The sequence below is a fragment of the Daldinia vernicosa genome (assembly GCF_022497035.1).
Source record: "Daldinia vernicosa strain CBS 139.73 unplaced genomic scaffold F5Y00scaffold_68, whole genome shotgun sequence".
Classification (NCBI taxonomy): domain Eukaryota; kingdom Fungi; phylum Ascomycota; class Sordariomycetes; order Xylariales; family Hypoxylaceae; genus Daldinia; species Daldinia vernicosa.
In genome coordinates this window covers 33,928-52,027 of record NW_025953984.1, presented here as the reverse complement: position 1 = coordinate 52,027, position 18,100 = coordinate 33,928, and the positions used below count along the sequence as shown (strand labels likewise).

The 18,100-nt window shown below is 36.6% G+C and overlaps 4 protein-coding genes across 4 annotated transcripts; 2 read left to right on the top strand and 2 right to left on the bottom strand.

The window, feature by feature from the left end:
* The first annotated feature begins 1,603 nt into the window (after positions 1–1,603).
* F5Y00DRAFT_187992 (uncharacterized protein) lies at positions 1,604–2,649 on the top strand. The gene has a single exon (XM_048005119.1). It carries the CDS (start codon positions 1,694–1,696, stop codon positions 2,570–2,572), a length of 879 nt encoding a protein of 292 aa, XP_047860661.1. The 5' UTR covers positions 1,604–1,693; the 3' UTR covers positions 2,573–2,649.
* A 563-nt stretch (positions 2,650–3,212) lies between these two features.
* F5Y00DRAFT_248046 (NAD(P)-binding protein) lies at positions 3,213–4,929 on the bottom strand. Its single transcript, XM_048009367.1, has one exon. The coding sequence runs from the start codon at positions 4,520–4,522 to the stop codon at positions 3,434–3,436; it is 1,089 nt and encodes a 362-aa protein (XP_047860660.1). The 5' UTR covers positions 4,523–4,929; the 3' UTR covers positions 3,213–3,433.
* Positions 4,930–12,139: 7,210 nt separating this feature from the next.
* Positions 12,140–13,446, top strand: F5Y00DRAFT_248043 (uncharacterized protein). The gene is made up of 4 exons (XM_048009366.1): positions 12,140–12,744; positions 12,807–12,891; positions 12,959–12,971; positions 13,031–13,446. The coding sequence occupies exons 1-4, from the start codon at positions 12,550–12,552 to the stop codon at positions 13,197–13,199; spliced, it is 462 nt and encodes a 153-aa protein (XP_047860659.1). The 5' UTR covers positions 12,140–12,549; the 3' UTR covers positions 13,200–13,446.
* Positions 13,447–13,830: 384 nt separating this feature from the next.
* F5Y00DRAFT_187946 (uncharacterized protein) lies at positions 13,831–18,098 on the bottom strand. The gene is made up of 4 exons (XM_048005118.1): positions 17,096–18,098; positions 16,534–17,037; positions 14,480–16,461; positions 13,831–14,424 (listed from the first exon to the last, which is right to left on the bottom strand). Exons 1-4 carry the CDS (start codon positions 17,567–17,569, stop codon positions 14,178–14,180), a joined length of 3,207 nt encoding a protein of 1,068 aa, XP_047860658.1. The 5' UTR covers positions 17,570–18,098; the 3' UTR covers positions 13,831–14,177.
* Positions 18,099–18,100: the final 2 nt, after the last annotated feature.

The following is an 18,100-nucleotide window of genomic DNA, read 5'->3' as shown; positions in this document are numbered from 1 at the left end:
ACCTCAACAATACTCAAAGCTTCATGATTCGTCGCGATCCCTATCGCAAGATGGCCCAGACCAGCTATTAATGTATATACCATGCGGTACAACAACATGCACCCGAATAGTATTAGATCCTACCTTCTCAGATGATACGAGCTCGAGCACAAGAATTCAGACTTGTCCTAGACGACTCTCCCCCTATTACCCTCTTTTCATCTAATAAATTCATAACGTTCAAAATATTTATTATATGATAAGAACAGGCTTTCATGTAAGCATCTATAATTTTGAACGAGAAATACTATTGCTTAATCCAGTACCACATAAGATATTCACTAATTGATCATGGTGGAAGCGTAATTACGTGGTAGTCAAGGAGACATCTTAGCAAAGAAGAAGTCTCATGGGCCGACAAGATTTACGTAATTGAAACTTATCAGCAAGATGAAGCCAAACTTTAACCCCGGCAGGTGATGGGGAAAAGTGGAACCATCAAGCCCGGTAAAAACCGGCCGTGGCCGGAATCATTCCGGCCATTGACATAATCACTACGGAGTCTCGTTACATAGACTTCATCAGCACATCGAAATAAAACTTAAGAGGATATGGGTTGTTGAACTAATTTCATTTTAATAGATTCACTGTACCATCTTCAACTTGTCTAAAGCCAAATGAGAATTATTATCCCGGCTTTGGTTTAGTTATCATGCCCTTTAAGCATCAAAGCTTACTCTCGAGATAGTAGCAGTTAAATAACACATTATATCGGCATACGTACTATTTTCTGTTGGAAGTGCGACCACGTGCTAGTCACGCGGGAGCTTATGTAATCTGTACGCATGTATATTGGCATTATCTCCCTTCGGGGATAACGCACCTTAGAACTTGGACCTTATCATGATCAATATACACACTCGCTCTCCCACCGCTACCGAGCGCCTACGGCGCCTATATCTCTGATAATAGGAAATCTAACGTTAGACCTTGTCCTCCGACATTTTCATTAGACACCCAGCATCACGCTCACTAGCAACATTCTCTTTGGTATTTAATATTAAACCCAAAAGTCAATGAACATCTATAGGACCAATCATACTTTATACCTAGTCTCTGTATTATCACGCAATTGATCATAACTACCAAGGCATGACCATTTCACCGCCTGAAGTTCCATTACTATAATCCCTTTCATTACTGATAGTAGTATATTCATCCTATAGTATTCATTCTATTATACTTCCTGGTAAATCGTGACATATTAGTCCACATAAAGCACGCTTACTAAAAACAATCAATATTGTACTACCCGAATTTTCAGCCATGCCAAGCCGATCTAATTATAGAAAAACTACTTCAGCTTTACTACCAGTTTAACACAGAACATACGACCTTCGCTAAAATACCCAACCAAGTGTAGTATAGAAACGCCTGGCTTTCCTTCAAGGAGATGGCCCACACCAATCCGGCTCCTTCCAATTTCAGGGGTCAAGCCATAGATTCCCGTATTGAATGATCCCATGAACTTCATTTCGGGATTGATAGTACGCTATCGGTCAGCACGGCTAGTTCTTCCGCGTCTTCTTCCCTTAAAAGTCTCTATGTAAGCTTTCTCTAACGCCGGAGCCTCGACGCTTTCCTTTTCACTTTATTACTAATTTAATCCTAATAAGACCGAGAAAAACTTTTGAATTCCGCCTGTCGCTACATAATGGTTCTTCTTTTAACGTCGCGGCGCGTCGCCGCCACGATATTACTATCATGTGTGTCCGCGGTAGAGGCGATTGAATTTCCAGCAACTCTAGAAGTAGACATCATATATCCGCGCAACGGCACGTTCGCGCCTACCGTACTCACACCCATCGTCTTCGCGATCCGGAACCCGCAGCTTGCCGAGCCCCTTGATATAAACTTCAGCTGGGATATCTATAAGGAAAGCCAACCCCTTGGCGATGGCCCATTTTCTTCTGGGAGCAAAGATCTACGATGGGTCGATTTCTCTAACATCAGCGACCCCTACTTCGTATATACGTATTCTAAGATGCTCGATGTCGAGGATTCCTGGTGGATACGATGGGAGCTAGCCTGGGGAAACTGCTCTAAGATCCCCAGCACGATAGATTCCGTTGAAATCAGCTTTGGCCGTCGGAACAATGTTATCGAGTTCACTACCAAGAACGGCGCGAAACAGCTCGACCTCGCCAGCGTTAATACGCCTGACGATGATACTTGTGGCAATGTCACTGATACACGCGTCGCCTTCAATGTGACGGGGGTTTTGGATACTCCTCGTCCAGATAAATATGACGACCGAGAGACGTGCGCCGTTCTTGCGCCGCCGTCTAATGCGACGGCCCCGCCCCCCACAAGGACTTGCGGGGCCGAGGTAGGTGCTTCGGCCGCGTCTAGTATCTCGGCCGCTATCACTTCCCGGGCGTGTGCCGGTTTTGCTACCGATCCGAATGTGACCTGCCCACCTGAGAGTCCGAGTAGCGCCGCGAAAAGCAAAGAAGTGCAATTCCTAGCGGGAATGACGACTTGGTTGAATACATTGGTGTTTGCTGGTGTCGCGTATATTCTTATAGCGTGACGCGGTCGCCCCCCGGAGTATCAATGACCCTATATATAGATACCAAAGTTCCATGTTATAGTTTAGCCTAGAATCTAATGTTAATTCTAATTTTACGGTCAAATCTCCATCCCGACTTTTATATAATACTCTTGTACTAAGCGTAGGTAGGTACTTAAAATTTTAGCGAAACGCCCGCACTCGCAAGCTCGCGCGGGGCCTTATCAATTACCTTATCAGTTTCCTTATCAGTTTCCTTATACCCTAGGTTACGACATTGAGAAAGATATCCTTGAGGCGATTGACGACTTAGCCATCAATTATTCCAATGGATTAAGTCATAATTATTGGCCACAGCCGCGGTGCTCACATAGCTCGCTGCGTTGCTGTTTATTTTATTTTTATCTTTTATTTTTTTTAACCGATCAGGGTTATCTCAATGCAAGAGCGAGGATATGCGTCTACTATATGGCAAGTACTTACACATCTTGAAGTCTCCTTCAACGAGGGGTACACACCAATCTATTCCGAAGTATTCAGTTGGAAGGAACGAGGATCAGACTTACTCATGGCGTCTAACTCCATTGACTACTCCTGAGGAACCCCTTGGAGAGTGTGATGCTTGGTTACACGGCATTGCCCTTGGCTAATATACACAAGATCTAGGCAAACGGCTTGTATATCTAGATCTCGAACTATATATATTGAAATTCTTGCATTACGTTATTTAATAAGTCGCTACCTTTTAAGATGCGAGGGCGAAGTGGCGGTAGAACTCGGTTTCAGTAGGATAAACTATTAGCATCGGTAGGACCAAACCACTAATCTAGATCTATATGTCCAGTTGCTAGAATAGTAAGCCCCTTTTAACCTTATCGACCACTATTTGCGGTTTTCCAGCTCAGCCTTAACCTCCTCAACGAACCCCCGCTTCCACGCTTCCTCTCCCCTCGTTGGCTTCCAGCCCAAGCTCCTAGCCACAGAGGACACAGTCCGCGAGTTGCTCACGATGGCTTTCTCGACCACTTCCTCTGGAAACTGGCCATCCATAAAATGCTTAGCTGCCTCCTTGAGCGTGAGACTCTCCAACTTGTTGCTCGGGATCAGACCCTCCGCGAAGGCCGCATCAGCTACGCCCTGCGCCACGTCCAGCCACTGGTGTCGACCATTACCGCTGAAGATGATACCCTTCTTCCCCGAAGGCACGCCCTCGCCACCCTTCGCTACTATGCGTTCCAGTATGAGTAAGTAAAGGTCCGCTAGATCTTCAACGTGCACGTGATCCCATACGCCCTTGCCGTCTCCCAGCAAGATACCCTTCTTGAGCTCCAGCACGGCGCGGACAAATAGGGGGACCTGAACACTTGTCTTATTGAATAGACCGGTTCCGCGACCATAGATAGTTGCACTGTTGATAACTATCGACTTTACGCCAAGCTCCAAAGCTAGATCTATGGCGCCCATCTCCGCGGTACGCTGGTGGTACGGACCCTCTCGCACCTCGCGGTCCTTCTCGTACCCGTAGATGTCATCCTTGGCGTCGTCGAACTCGCGGCCTTCCGGCTCCACCCACTTCTTCGTGATCGGATTGTCGCAGAAGTTGGAAGTTCCGGACGTGTGAATTAACCACACGTCACGCCCTGTCGCCGCCTTGCGCTGGGCAAGACCGCGGACTACCGCCTGGATGGAGGAGGGGTGAAAGCCGATGGTGGTGTTAATGACGACATCGTGCTGCGCCGCAGCGGCGACCGTAGCGTCAATATCGTCAATGTCTTTATATAAGATTGGCTTCACGCGGGAGCCGTAGGTGGATGTAAGCTTAGCAGCACGATCTTCGCCGCGCAGAAGTACAGAAATATTGGCGTTGCTAAAAGCCGGAGACTTCGAGTTGATGAAGTGATCTAGGATAGTACCGCCGATAAATCCGGTAGCCCCTGTAAGTAGAATCTGGGGAGTGGTAGAAGATGCCATGGTTACTGTGCAAGAGCTGTTGTGTATTCGAATATTAATTTAGTAGGCAGAGCGAAGGAAGTAATATGTAGATGAGTGACACGGTATCGAGAATCATAAACTTGAGAAAAGAATTAAGAATATATATATAATATGCCTACCTATATATATACATGTCTATTACCCCATTGTCCACTCGGACTCGGAGAGATTCTATAACGTGGAAGAATACTTCCACTATTATATCACCGATATTTGCGTACCTGCATAGCAGATGCAAGTACCGGTGATAACGGACCCGTTGCTGTTGTTTCAGTTGAAAGCAATGGCGGCAATTTACCCGCAGGACCTTGTATCCCCCACTATCATTCTCGCCATCTTTGGTTATTATAAGCGGCACATTATTCAACTATTTCTTTGGAAAACCGTAAAACGACCTTAAGCAGCGGAGCGAATATTACAAAGCAACCTCAGCTCGGAGCCTTTTATAAAAGCGGAGTAAATTTGCACCGAGTTTAATTTAAGCCTTATAAAAAATACTTAACAGTCTTATATAAAAGAACTATAAAGAAATATATGGAAAAATAATTAGTTTATAAATGAAACAACTTTTTAATAAGTTTTTTAATTAATGTGCTTTTTTTCTTTCTTTCTTTTTTTTTACTTTAAATCTTAAAATTAACCCGTGATTATATCATTAACTTTTAAAAAGTATTTAAGCCTTTAATATTTACCGTTAAATAATTATTTATATATTTCTTTATATTTAATTTTTTAAAATATCGTTAAAACTTTATGTAATTTTATAAAAAACTATATTTTTAATTCGTTATATATACGGGATAATTAAACTTTATAAGTTTTTTTTATTTAAAATTTATAATGCGAACTTTTAATTTAAAAGCTTTTTAACCGGTTTATTTTATTAAATATATAATTATACGAATTTCGCACTTTTTTTCGTCGGATAAATAAACCGTTCGTATAAATTCATTTATAAAATGATAAAAATAACTTTTATTTAAATTAAACGGCGATTAAATATTAAAGAGTTTAAAAAGAAATAAAAGTTAAAACCCGTTTTTTCCCGCTTTAATATAATGTCCGCCATAAATAATAACTCGTTGTTTTTTCTTTAATGTTTTAATTTATAAAACTTATATAAGTTAAAAGGTTAATTATATGTAAATAAGATTTACTTTTACTTTTTAATTAAATTAAAAGTAAAGTTATTTCCGTTTTTTTTAACATTACGGTATATTTAAATCCATTTATACACTTGTAATTCTTTTTATTACTTATAAAATCGGATATATTTAATTCATTTAAATTCATTATATACATGATTTTTATAATAAGTATAAGTTTAATAAAATCATATAACATTAAATTGTTTTATATATATGTTTTTATCGCGTAATTAACCGGTAAATCGTAAAAGTTAATGTAAATTTTATTATATCATTTAATTACTTTTAACCGTTATAATTTAATAATATTTATAAATTTTATATATTATATCTTTTAATATTAAAATGTTTTAATTTAAAGAATAAATTTTAACCGTTATTTAAAAATATTTTAAGATTTTTAATATCGATTTAAACTTAATATAATTATCTTTTTAAAAAAATGTTAATTTATACATTATACATGTTTTAATTAAAATTTAATATAAAATACATTATTATAATAATATTAATATAACGTTTATATTATAAACCTTTTATTAATTAATTTTAAAACGATTTAATAACCGTTATTATTATAAATAATATTAATTATAAATTATTATAATAAACTTTTTATATAAATTATTTTATAAAATAAATATATATTATTTATTATTAAAAATATTAATAAAATAATATAATTACATTTTATTTTATTAATTTTATAAAAAGTTTAATTTTATTAATAATTATAATAAATATATTAAATTATTTTTATAAAATTAAAATTATATAATTAAATTAAATTAATTAATATTTTTTTTATTAAAATATAACCATATTTTAAAAAATTATTATAAAAATAATTTATAAATAAAAAAAATAATTTATAAATAATGGTATATAATTTATAAATAATAAAAAATAATTTATAAATAATAATATTATATATTATATTTTTTAATTATTAAAATATATTAAATAATAATTATTTATATTATTTTAATTATTATTAAATAATAAATTTATTAATATAAAATCTTTAAAAAAATATTATAATTTAAATAAATTATTATTAAATAATAAAAAATTAATTTATAAATAATAAAAAATAATTTATAAATAATAAAAAATAATTTATAAATAATTTTAAATTAATAAAATAATTAAATTAATAATAATTTTTATTGCCTTTTTTATTTTTTATTAATAATTATAAAATAAAACCATTTTAAACGTTTTAATAAATGTAATTTTATACGAAAAAACGTAAATACTTTTTTTATAATAATATAATTAATTATTAAAAATATTATCGGGGATATTATTAATAAAATTATTACCGAGGTTATTAATAAAATTATTATTAAAGTTATTAATAAAGTTTAATTTTATTTAATTTAATAACTTTTAATATATTAATTTATATATTAACATATATTTTAAATAATTTTTTTTTATATATTTTTTTAATAAAACTTATTTTACTTTTAAAATAACGTAAAATTTTTTTTACATTTATTAACTTTTATAATAATTTTAATAAATATTTATTTAATAATTTATTTTAATATTATAGTTATTTTTATAACCGGTTTATTTTTTATTATAATTATTAAAAAATTTAAAATAATTAAATTAAACGTATTTTTAAAAAAATTCTTTTTTATATATTAAAAAAAATTAACATTATTAAAAAATAATAAAATTATTTTTAAATTATTTTTTATAATATTAATTTTTTTATAAATATTATAATAATAAAAAAAATTTATATACGTTTTTATTTTTATATTTTTATATTAATATTCGTTAATTTTTTTAAAATGTAATTAAAAAAAGATTTTTATTAATTAATTAATTACAAAAAATTTATTATTAATAAATTTTAACGTTTTTTTTATAATTTAATTAAATAAATTATTAAAATAACGTTTTTTTAACCATTATTTTTTAATTTTTAAAACGTCGTTAAATAATTATAATTAATAATCTTTATTTTAAAATTTAAATAATTTTTTAAAACTTATTTAAAACTTTAATAAATTAACGTTTTTATTTAATACATAACTTTTAAATACTTTATAATTAATTTTTATTAATAAAATTATTTTAATATTATAATAATAATTTAAATTAATATAATATATTATTTATTACTTTTATATTAATATATATATACGTAATAAATATTTAATTATAATTAATTATTAATCATTAAATATAATAATTATATAATTTTAAATTATATTAAATAACCATTTACTTTTATTATATATTATTATATTTTATAATTAATAAAAGTCTTTTTTAATGGTAAGTATTTTTTTTATATTTAATTTATCATATGGTATAATAAAATTAATTTATATATAATTTTAATTAATTAAATTATTAAACCTTTTTAATTTATAATAATTATTTTAAAATATGTCGGCCTTTTTAATAACTTTTTTTTTATTATTAAAATTAAAGTTATTTTTATCTTTTTTTTATTTATATAAAATGTTTATTATAACGTTTTTATTTATATAAAAAATATAAAATTATTATTTTACTTTAAAATATATTACTTTAATAACTTTTTTAAGTTTATTATTAAAATTAATAATAATAATTTAAAGTTTAAAAATAATCTTAATTTATAATATATATAAATAATTTAAAATTTAATAATAATTATCTTTTTTTTTATTTAAAATAAACGTAAATACTTTATTAAAAATTAAACTTATTTTCGTTTAATTTATATAATTAAAAAACGGCATTTTAAATTAATTAATTTTATAAATATTATTTATATTAAAAACTTAAAGATATAATTTTTATATTTTTATATAATAAAACATTATTTAAAAGAAAATTATTAATTAATTAATAAATTTATTATTATTTTTTTAACGTAACTTAAAATAAAAAACGTTTTATTTAAAATAATATATAAAAGTTTATATTATTATAAAACCTTTTTACATATAACGTTTAACCTTTTAATAAATATTATTAATATCTTTTAAAAACAATTTATTTTTTCCTTTTATAATCTTATAAATTAAAGTTTATAAAATTAATAATTATAAAAAATTATTTTATATAAAATCTTTAATTAATTATAAAAAATTCTTATAAAAATAACAATATTTTATATAAAATTTAATTATTTATAATAAATTATAATTATATTATAAAAACTTTTTATCTTTATTTAAATATATTTTAAAAAACCATTATTAATTAATTATTTTAATATAAATTAATTTAACTTTTTAAAAATAATTTATAATTTTTTTTATATAATTAAAATATATTTTAATATTTTATAAAACCTTTTTAATGTTTTAATTATAAATAAAATCGATTTTAATTAAAAAATTATTACCGTTTTTATTTTTACGTTTATTAAATAAATTATTATATATAAAATTAAAGTAATATTTTTTTTAAATATACTCGTAACGCATTTTCGAAAACTTTAATAATAATAAATAAACTTTAATATTTATTAAATAAGTTTAAAATTTAATTTTAAAATAATTCATTATTATTTAAAGCAACACTAGTCGTGTAATATGCCCATTACTACCCGTGCAGTAAAACGGGGTACGTACCTCGCTTTTTTCCCACCCTTTTTACATTTACCTTAATAACTTTACGAATCCTGGTCCGAATTATATATAAATTATACCAAATTTTAAATAAGAAAATCAGCAAAATTACGGTCCAGGGTGCACGTGATTCGGCCCGGAATTGGCTGAGATATCAAAAGAGTAAGCATTTGTGTATACAAAGTGACTTTTTTACATGTACCTACTAGTTTATTTTAGCTTATTATATAGAAACAGCCGTATCTTTACGAAATAAATCGGTAAAAATCTGGGATTTGTTTTATAATTTTAGCCGTTTAGTTATCTAAATATTAAAACTTTTCCGGAATTTATCGGGGCTATATTCGTAAAGTTATTAAGGTTGAAAAGTCTGGGGATTATAGGGGATAAAGACCGCTAAAAGTAGCCACTATAGTCAAAATTCATACTTTTGGCCGCATCGGGGTCAATATTGCTCCGAATCACGTGCGGCCGGGTTCATATTTTTGCTAATTTTTTTATATAATTAATGATGCTTTTTTCAAGCGATTTGGACAAGAATTCGTAAAGTTATTTAAAAAGGGATGCGGGAAGCGATTTAAGGCTACCCGGTACGTAACCCCGCATACTACACGGGTAGCAATGGGCATACTGCACGACTAATGTTGCTCATTATTTAATAGTTTAAAAAAGCTTTAAATACTTTTAAATTAATTAATTAAAATTATTATAATTATATTAAAATATTATAATACATTATTTTATTAATATAAATGATATTAACTTATAAAAGTTATAAAAATTATAAGATTTTTATAATAATAATAAAATAAAATAAAATTATATTATTTTATTAATATTTTTAATAATAAATGGCATATATTTATTTTATAAAGTAATTTATATAAAAGAAATATTTTATAATTTATAATTAATATCATTTATTATTATAATTACTTATTTAATATTTTATACGAACCGAAACAGTATTAATAACCGTGGTTTACAAGTTTTATTAAAAAACTTAAGTTTTATTAAATATTAAAAGGTCGCTACAACGTACTTATAGTGTTAAATCATCCATCTCGGTATTAATATCTTATATGTACTTAGGTAATATAATAGGAGCAACCAGTTAAAAGGATAGGTCTTAGCTGACCCTTAAGAGAGTATATATAAGCTTATTTCGTTAGCCTTATACCTTTATTAACACGCAGTCAACTTCCTATGTGATAACCATATCGCATTCCTTTTAATCAGGGCACTTAGCTATTATATTAGCCAACATTTGACATATTAAATTATTTCTCTATCCTATAATGGTAGTAATATAGCACCTTGATCTTATCCTACCCGACGTGCGCCCTTCTATTCTCTTTTCCCCGGCCACTGACCTTTTTCGAACATAAGAATCCGAAAGTTCAAGCCCATCTCTAATAGCCTTATATGCTCTTCCCTTTAGTACGCTTATCGGTTAATTCGATGAACAAAAGATTGCACTACTTGGGATTTTCTGCAGAGTTGACGTGTCCGCATACCCCTTTGAACTATTATATAAATCCTGGCATATTTCCTAACATTAGCAGAGAAAAGACTTGAACATACCCGTCGCTCATCGACTCGAATAAATACCTCGATGGCCCTGGGTGGTAAGTCCTTGGGTCTCGTCCGTGCCGCAAATTCTGCTATCAAAGAGTTCAGGGGCTGGACTTTCTGCTGATCAAGTCATCTGACTTCACCTCATAAATCCGTTCTAGACCTTTCCATGACCTGAGGAAATCCGTTCCACCCTTTCAACCCAACATATCACAACACATATTCAACGGTTTTCCAAGTCCAAATATCTTTTCGCATATGTACAAACTACACGGGAGAAGTGGAGCTTTCACCCCTGTTAAAATATGAAGTCGCTGGCATACCTAAGTAAGACTTTTCCCGTACGACATTCGTATGGTAAAGCCTTCCGAGCCTCCCGTTCCTCCCGTTCTCCTCTTGTTAAATCTAGCGGTGACAACAAATCCATGACAACTATATGTCGTATTAAGGGGTTCCAGAATTCAGGTACGGAATACGCTCCAGTAGATCGAGTGGTTTGTTGTCTTTATATATGTAGGTACATACCATGTAGTAGTCTCGGCAATATTGATAGGTAGGGATGGAACGTCGGATGTCGGCCTATCTGTCTTCTGATTTCGTGGGCCTTTACAAGCTGCAGCACTCTCGGATTCGCTGGGTTCTCTTTGGTAAGATGTTCTCCAAAGGGGCTCAAGAGTCGTGCGACTTTCCCTAGGTATCTTGGGTACACTACCAAGAACAATAATCTCTGATATTTTTAACAAAAACTCAATTTAACTCCCAGTTCGGTTATATTCTAGATACCTAAACCATCTGCAAACCGACGTTACATTTCGTAGAATAAACCAAATTAAAGCTTAGCGCCGGCAGAGTGTCAAGCAGTAGCGTCTACACTAAGCCCCAGCTTCCGTATCCTCTGCCTCACGCCAAGATGTCTTTGCATAATAGATCTTTCAGCTGTATCGAAGGGATAAGCGGTGAGGCTGCAGCTGTGGTTACTCGAGTAATTGATTGGTTGGTCGTGTTCAGATGATGGAGAGACTTTCCCGTACTCGATGAGCTCTATCGAGATGGTAGCCTATGCTAGATGCTTACCCGGGACTACCGAGACACCTTGAACAAAGACCCTGATAGAATAATATCATCATCATCACCACCACCACCATTCGTATTATCACCAATACCATTTTAATATTATCGTCTTAGGTAATTTTATAGCTACTTATTCAAAATAAAACAAAGAAGCACCTTTCCCCTCTCCTCGCAACATAATACCTACTTCGTAGAATTTCATACCAGCCAGCAAGGCCCATATGAGGCGAATTCGGCATATCAGCCGGAACCGGCTCGGGCCTCTTTTTTGCGGGGACGGGACCCCAGACGCAAACCCGGTTATTGATTGGATCTAAGATCACGACCCCGACCTCGTGTCAAGGTTATACGAGAATTGGCATTCGTATCGCGATGGAGCAGCAGCCCTCTGACGACGGCCATGACAGCGACAAACGTATGTATGCGAGAGCATTACCCGACCATTTAGGCGTTACGTCGTAGAAGCGTAGGTAGGTAGGTATATAAGCCGGCTCTTCGTTCGCTGATCTGCAGTATTCATTCTTGTCTCCTCACCAGCGCCTTGTCTTGATAATATCTAATCTCCAAGAACAATACAATATCCAGATCTTAATCAGTAATTTTTACTTTACTCCAACCCGCCAAAATGAAGTTCTCCGCTACCATCATGGGCGCTGCCCTCGTCGCCTCCGGCGTCTCTGCCCAGAAGGCCATCGTCAAGAACAACTGCCCTTCGACCGTCTACGTCCAGTCCTACCCCTTCGACGGCAGCGCCGCTGGCACCCTGACTGCCCTTAAGACCGGAGAGTCTTTCTCAGAGGACTTCCGTCCTTCTGGTTCGGTTAGTATCTCGCCCAATCTTCACCCCTTTAGAATAGAACAAACTAACACACTATGATACAGACCGTTAAAATCGCCACCACCAAGGCCCTCTCCAGCCCTCTGTTCTTCGGGTACTCTTTCAGTACCAACCCCGACTACGCATACTGTAAGTACCTACACACCCCTATCATCACTTGAGATTAGTCTGAAACACCCGCTAACATATCCTTCAGATGAACTCAGCACGTAAGTTTTCTCCCACCATCCAATGGCCCTCATCAGCCATGTAACTAACAAACATCTAGTGAATGGGGCAACCCCTTCGCCAACTCGCACAACATCCTCACCCCCGGCGAGGGCTGCGAGATCTTCGACTGTGCCGCTGGCCAGGCCGACTGCTACAGCACGCCCGCCCACAAGAAGGTGTACGGCTGCCCGCAGCCCGTGGATTTGGAGGCCGATCTCTGCGCTTAAGTTGGTTAGATAGCGTCTGACGAGCTGAGACCATCTCGGTTGTTGTCCCTCGAACCGGATAAATAAGCGAAGGCCCCCTTGTCTCTTCTCATCTTTCCCTCTTACGTAGAGGGCCCCTCAAAATTAATGCCTAACTAGCTGTTGTGCTTCTTTCAGTCAAGGCATCTTTGGAGTACATAAAAGTTTTCTTGTTAGCTTTTTCTGGAATTTCAGGGTACAATATTTGAATAAAATCTTGATAATATCATCTCAACTTCTCGCGGGTCCTTTAGTGATTTGATTATTGATACTCTCTGGAAACCTCTGTTAGATGTGTATCTTCAGAAAGGTAATACTGAAGGTACTGTTTGTCTGTCACAGATAATGGATCTGATACCTTATACTACGGGAAGCTCAGCCGTCGTTGCGGATAGTTTCGTAAGACCCGAGCCTATTATATGTCAATATGAAGTATCTTCGAGCGAAGTAGTTAAAATGTTACACGGCGTAACTGTCGTGCTTGAGGTTTTATGCATGTCACGTAGTACCTAGAATTAGTGAAGCTGTGGGAGATGCCTGTTGACTTTATTGATATCGAAGGTTTAAGTCAGTACTTGGTGCCGGACGAAGTTATGACGAGCATGTTTAAAAAGTTATCTTTAATTAGACCTGCCAGCAGTATGGTAGTATCATAATAATCACCGCCCAATGAAGATATACAAACTTCCTTAAATATCTCAGTTGAATTTTTCCTAATACCTATACTATGTATGAGCCGAGATCTCGGTCTATCCGGTACCAAGCTATTAGGCCACCGTGCTTCGTTCCGGAATGCATGAGAACCACGTTCATATGCTGTACCATTTTGTAGCCCTCCTCGCTTCCACCTCAAAAATACAAGCAGGAAAATGCCCCGCTCCCATGATGTTCGTGAGCCGTCTTCAGATGCATACCAATTCCTTAGTCTTGATCCCCCCTATTGATACCAGTCGGCGTGCTCTAGTTTATATCAAATAGGGGCTTAAGCTTGATGATGAGTTGCCACTCCTCATTTGACACTTCCTTGCGGTAGAATTCCTTGAGAGTGTCGATACTGGCTCGAGATATCAAACTGTAAAGGACATCCTTCTCTTCGAGCTGTCGGCCATACGTGGGCTGATGGCCACCCATTTCGATCTTGACAGCCACAGAAGGTTGACCCTTCTTACAGACCGGGATCTGTTTGTGATCTCTCTCGATTGAAGTCCTATGAGGTTGTTAGCTAAGAAAAAAAGAAATAGCTATATTTTAGTGTCACTTACACTCTGCCTAGACTGATTATCTCCTTGGCACCAGTTACCGGATTTTGCTTCACGGTAGCAATTGGAGTGTTGACCTTGAGGTTACCATCTACCACGTCAACACCAACAACGATGGGGCTCGTCTTATTGAAGACGGCGACGGTGTTGAGGACGCAGGGGAAGACTGCTAGCATCTTAGATTCCTCCTTCTTCTTCTCAAGCTGCTCGTCCATGTGTTTTGTGAAAGCATCGAAGAGATGGTAGATAATATCAGCGGTAAATATCTTAATGCCATTTTCCTCTGCATATGCCTGTGCTTCCTTGTCAATCTTTACATCGAAGCAAAGCATAACGGCGTAATCCGGACTCTTCTCGAGCATAGTCGCGCATTGAACAACGTCTCGCTTGAACACAGGACCGATTCCAACGTTTGCTACAGGAATCTTGCAGTCTTTTAAGAAGTCGAGCAAAGCTTCAAGAGAACCTAGTGTTGAGGCTTGCACGCTCACACCGCGACCTGTCGTGGCGACACGGCTGAACAGCTTGTTAAGATCCGACTCGACTTCCTCTTCAAGATCTTCCTCGTCGTCGTCAGGACCAACTACGAGCAGTCGCGAACCCGCAATAGCACCCTCAAGACCTGGTGCGCTGATCTTTACACCCATGGCTGCCTTAACTTCCTTATTGTGCACGTATTGAGACTTGACACGCAGTTCCTTCATAACAGCCGGTGTCAACAGCGCACGAATGTTGGTAGTGATAGCACCCTCTACACCACACACGACTATCCGATCACCTTCTCGAAGGATACCGTTGGACAGGATAACATCAATAGTCATGCCAAATCCTTCAATGGCCTTGACTTCGAGAACGGTAGCCTGGACTTCGGATAGATACATTAGGGATCCCACCATCCTCTCTTGGGTTAACTGGATGATCAACTTCAACATGTCGGGAATACCCTCGCCAGTGTGTGCCGAGGTTGGTACCAGCGATACGTATCGGGCCATCGACTTGTTCTCGTAGTAGAGTTCGGCGTTGAAACCCTGCTCGGAAAATGCAAGTTTTGTCTGCTCCAATCGATTCTTGAACTCGTTTTGGACGCCCTTGTTCTGAAGTGCCAAACTTTCTTGGAAGCCGTTGTTGTCGACCTTCTTCCAGCCGTAGAGACGATCGATTTTGTTGAGCGCAACAATGAAAGGCGTCTTTCGATCCCTGAGTAGTTTCATGGATTCGAGCGTCTGAGGTTCGAGGCCGTGCATGATATCAACAACCAAGATGGCGATGTTACAGAGCGAAGATCCTCTGGATCGGAGATTAGAGAAAGACTCGTGACCAGGCGTATCAATAATCAATAGACCAGGGACCTTAAATTCAAATTTCCCATCCGGGTTGACGACGGCCGTCTTCTGCTTGATAGCGTCGACGGGGAAATATGTCGCACCAATCTGTTGTGTAATACCACCAGCTTCGCCTTCCTGGACATTGGTCTGTCTGATCTTGTCCAGCAACTTCGTCTTTCCTGTATCGACATGTCCTAGAATACAGCAAATAGGAGAACGGAGGTTATCCTTTGATCTAGCAGCTAAGGCGGCTTGATGGGCCTTCTCTCGTCGTTCGGCGGCTTCCTTCTTCCGTTGAGCTTCTGCAGCCTGTGCTGCTGTCTGGACTTCGTCCTCAGATGATTCATCCGAGGATTCAGAATCTTCTGATACAGGTTTGGGTCGGGAAGGTATCGCCTTTCTTTGCTCGGTTTGTGCTGGTTTATTATTTTCCCCATCGGATTCAGCATCCCAGCTGTCCTTTACACCCTCATCAACGGCAGCGGCGGCAGTCTCCCAATCTTCCTCAACATCCTCTTCTTCGGCTGCCTTTTCTTTAGCAGCTTTGGCAGCCGCTTTAGCAGCATGCCTGGCTGCTTTTTCTTCGGCTGCCTTTGCTGCAGCTTCGGCCTGCAGCCTCGCGCGCTCAGCAGCTTCAGCTAAGGCTTTCTCTTCATCGACCTAGTAGAATGTGGGTTAGGAATTATCGAGGAGTGGTAGATAGGGAAAGAATGCGGTAGCGTGAATAAATACCTTTTGTTCGCTCTTCTTCCCACGCTTCTTATTATCATAGACAACCTTCTTCTTTTTCTCCTCGCCGTCTTCAGAAGGGCCGACTTTAATACCAGCAGCAATCATCTGCTGGAGTTTTCTCTCGTTTCGGGCCTTCTCTTCTTTTTGTGCTTTGGTAAGGAACTTGCCTTCCTTTTTTAGCTGTTCGATTCTCTCCTTTTCTTTCTGCTTTTTGCGAGCTTTCTCCTCTTCCCTCCGCTTAGTTGCTTCGGCTTCTTCCCGCTCGAGTGCCTCTAATCTAGCTTTCTCTTCGATGGCAAGGCGCTCGGCCTCTTCTCGCTGCCGTCGTAGTTCCTCCTGTTGTTTCTGGAGAGCCAACAAATGCGGAGGAAGCTTCTTTCCCTTCTTCCCCCCAGCGTCGGCTGCTGGTACAGGCTCAGGGATATCCTTCTTCTCTTCTACCACGGGCTTCGCAGGCTCGGCAGCTTTAGGGGCTGGCGCGGGTGTGCTCTTCTTCTTCGCGGCCTAGGGAATTTGAGTTAGACTATGAAGTGAAATCATATACCCTCGAAGCTTTACTCACCTGTTCCCTTTTTCTTTGCTTTTCTCGCTCCTTCTTCAACTTCTCCTTCTCGGCCTTAGTTAACATTCTTCCACCCTCTCCCACCTCATCATCATCAGCACCCGCTGCTGCGGATTTCGCTGCCTGCTGCTTGTTCTGTTTCCCACCCTTGCCCTTCTTTTCCGGCAATGCGAACTCATCCTCCATATTCGCTTCTTCGGGGGCTTTAGCAGCCACATCAGGTACGGGCTCGGCAGTAGAAGCATTACCGCCGTCGACGAAATCCTCCGACAGGCCCTTCTTCTTTCTTTTTTCTCTGTTCTTCTTCATCATCGCCATAAGGCCACCTGCCGGTGCATCATCTTCTTCATTATTGTCCTCGGGCGCTGCAGCGGCAGAAGTTGTGCCGTCTCCATTCGCAGGCGCTATCGACTCGCCTAATTCTGCCTCCCAGTCGTCAGCCGCCTTCTTATTTCCCTTCTTCTTAGGCGGCATGTTCGCGGTCGGATGAATTGAGGAGAGATAGAATTAATATAAATATTGAGCAGAAAATGTATCTGATACGTTCAGACACTACTCAAGCCTCTTTTCGATTAACGAAGTCGTACGTGAGGACGTGAAGACTTGAGGATATGAGGATGTGTGCGCCTCAATATGACTGGGGTTGATTAAAGATGGTGGGGTCGCTGCTGCAAAACAGCGAGGGGTGATTTTTAAGTCCGCGGGACCTTAAGGAATAAAAGCGTCAAGCTAGCAGAATTAGTGGGAAGAATGCAATCCTTAGCGGCAAATATGAATCCGCTATACCGTTTCACGATATACGTAAAATCAGATGAGAGCAAATCTTTATTTTCCTACAACGTGCAACGTGGTTTCCTATCGGCGAAGAACGTAAGATGTAGGAAGGGTTAGGGCCGTTATTGCCTTCTTTATAGTGGGGTAATCAATTAACTAGGCAGATAGAGGTAATGATGACGCTGGTCGGTCGTTCCTGGGTGAACCCAAATATTTCTGTGAATTAAGCCT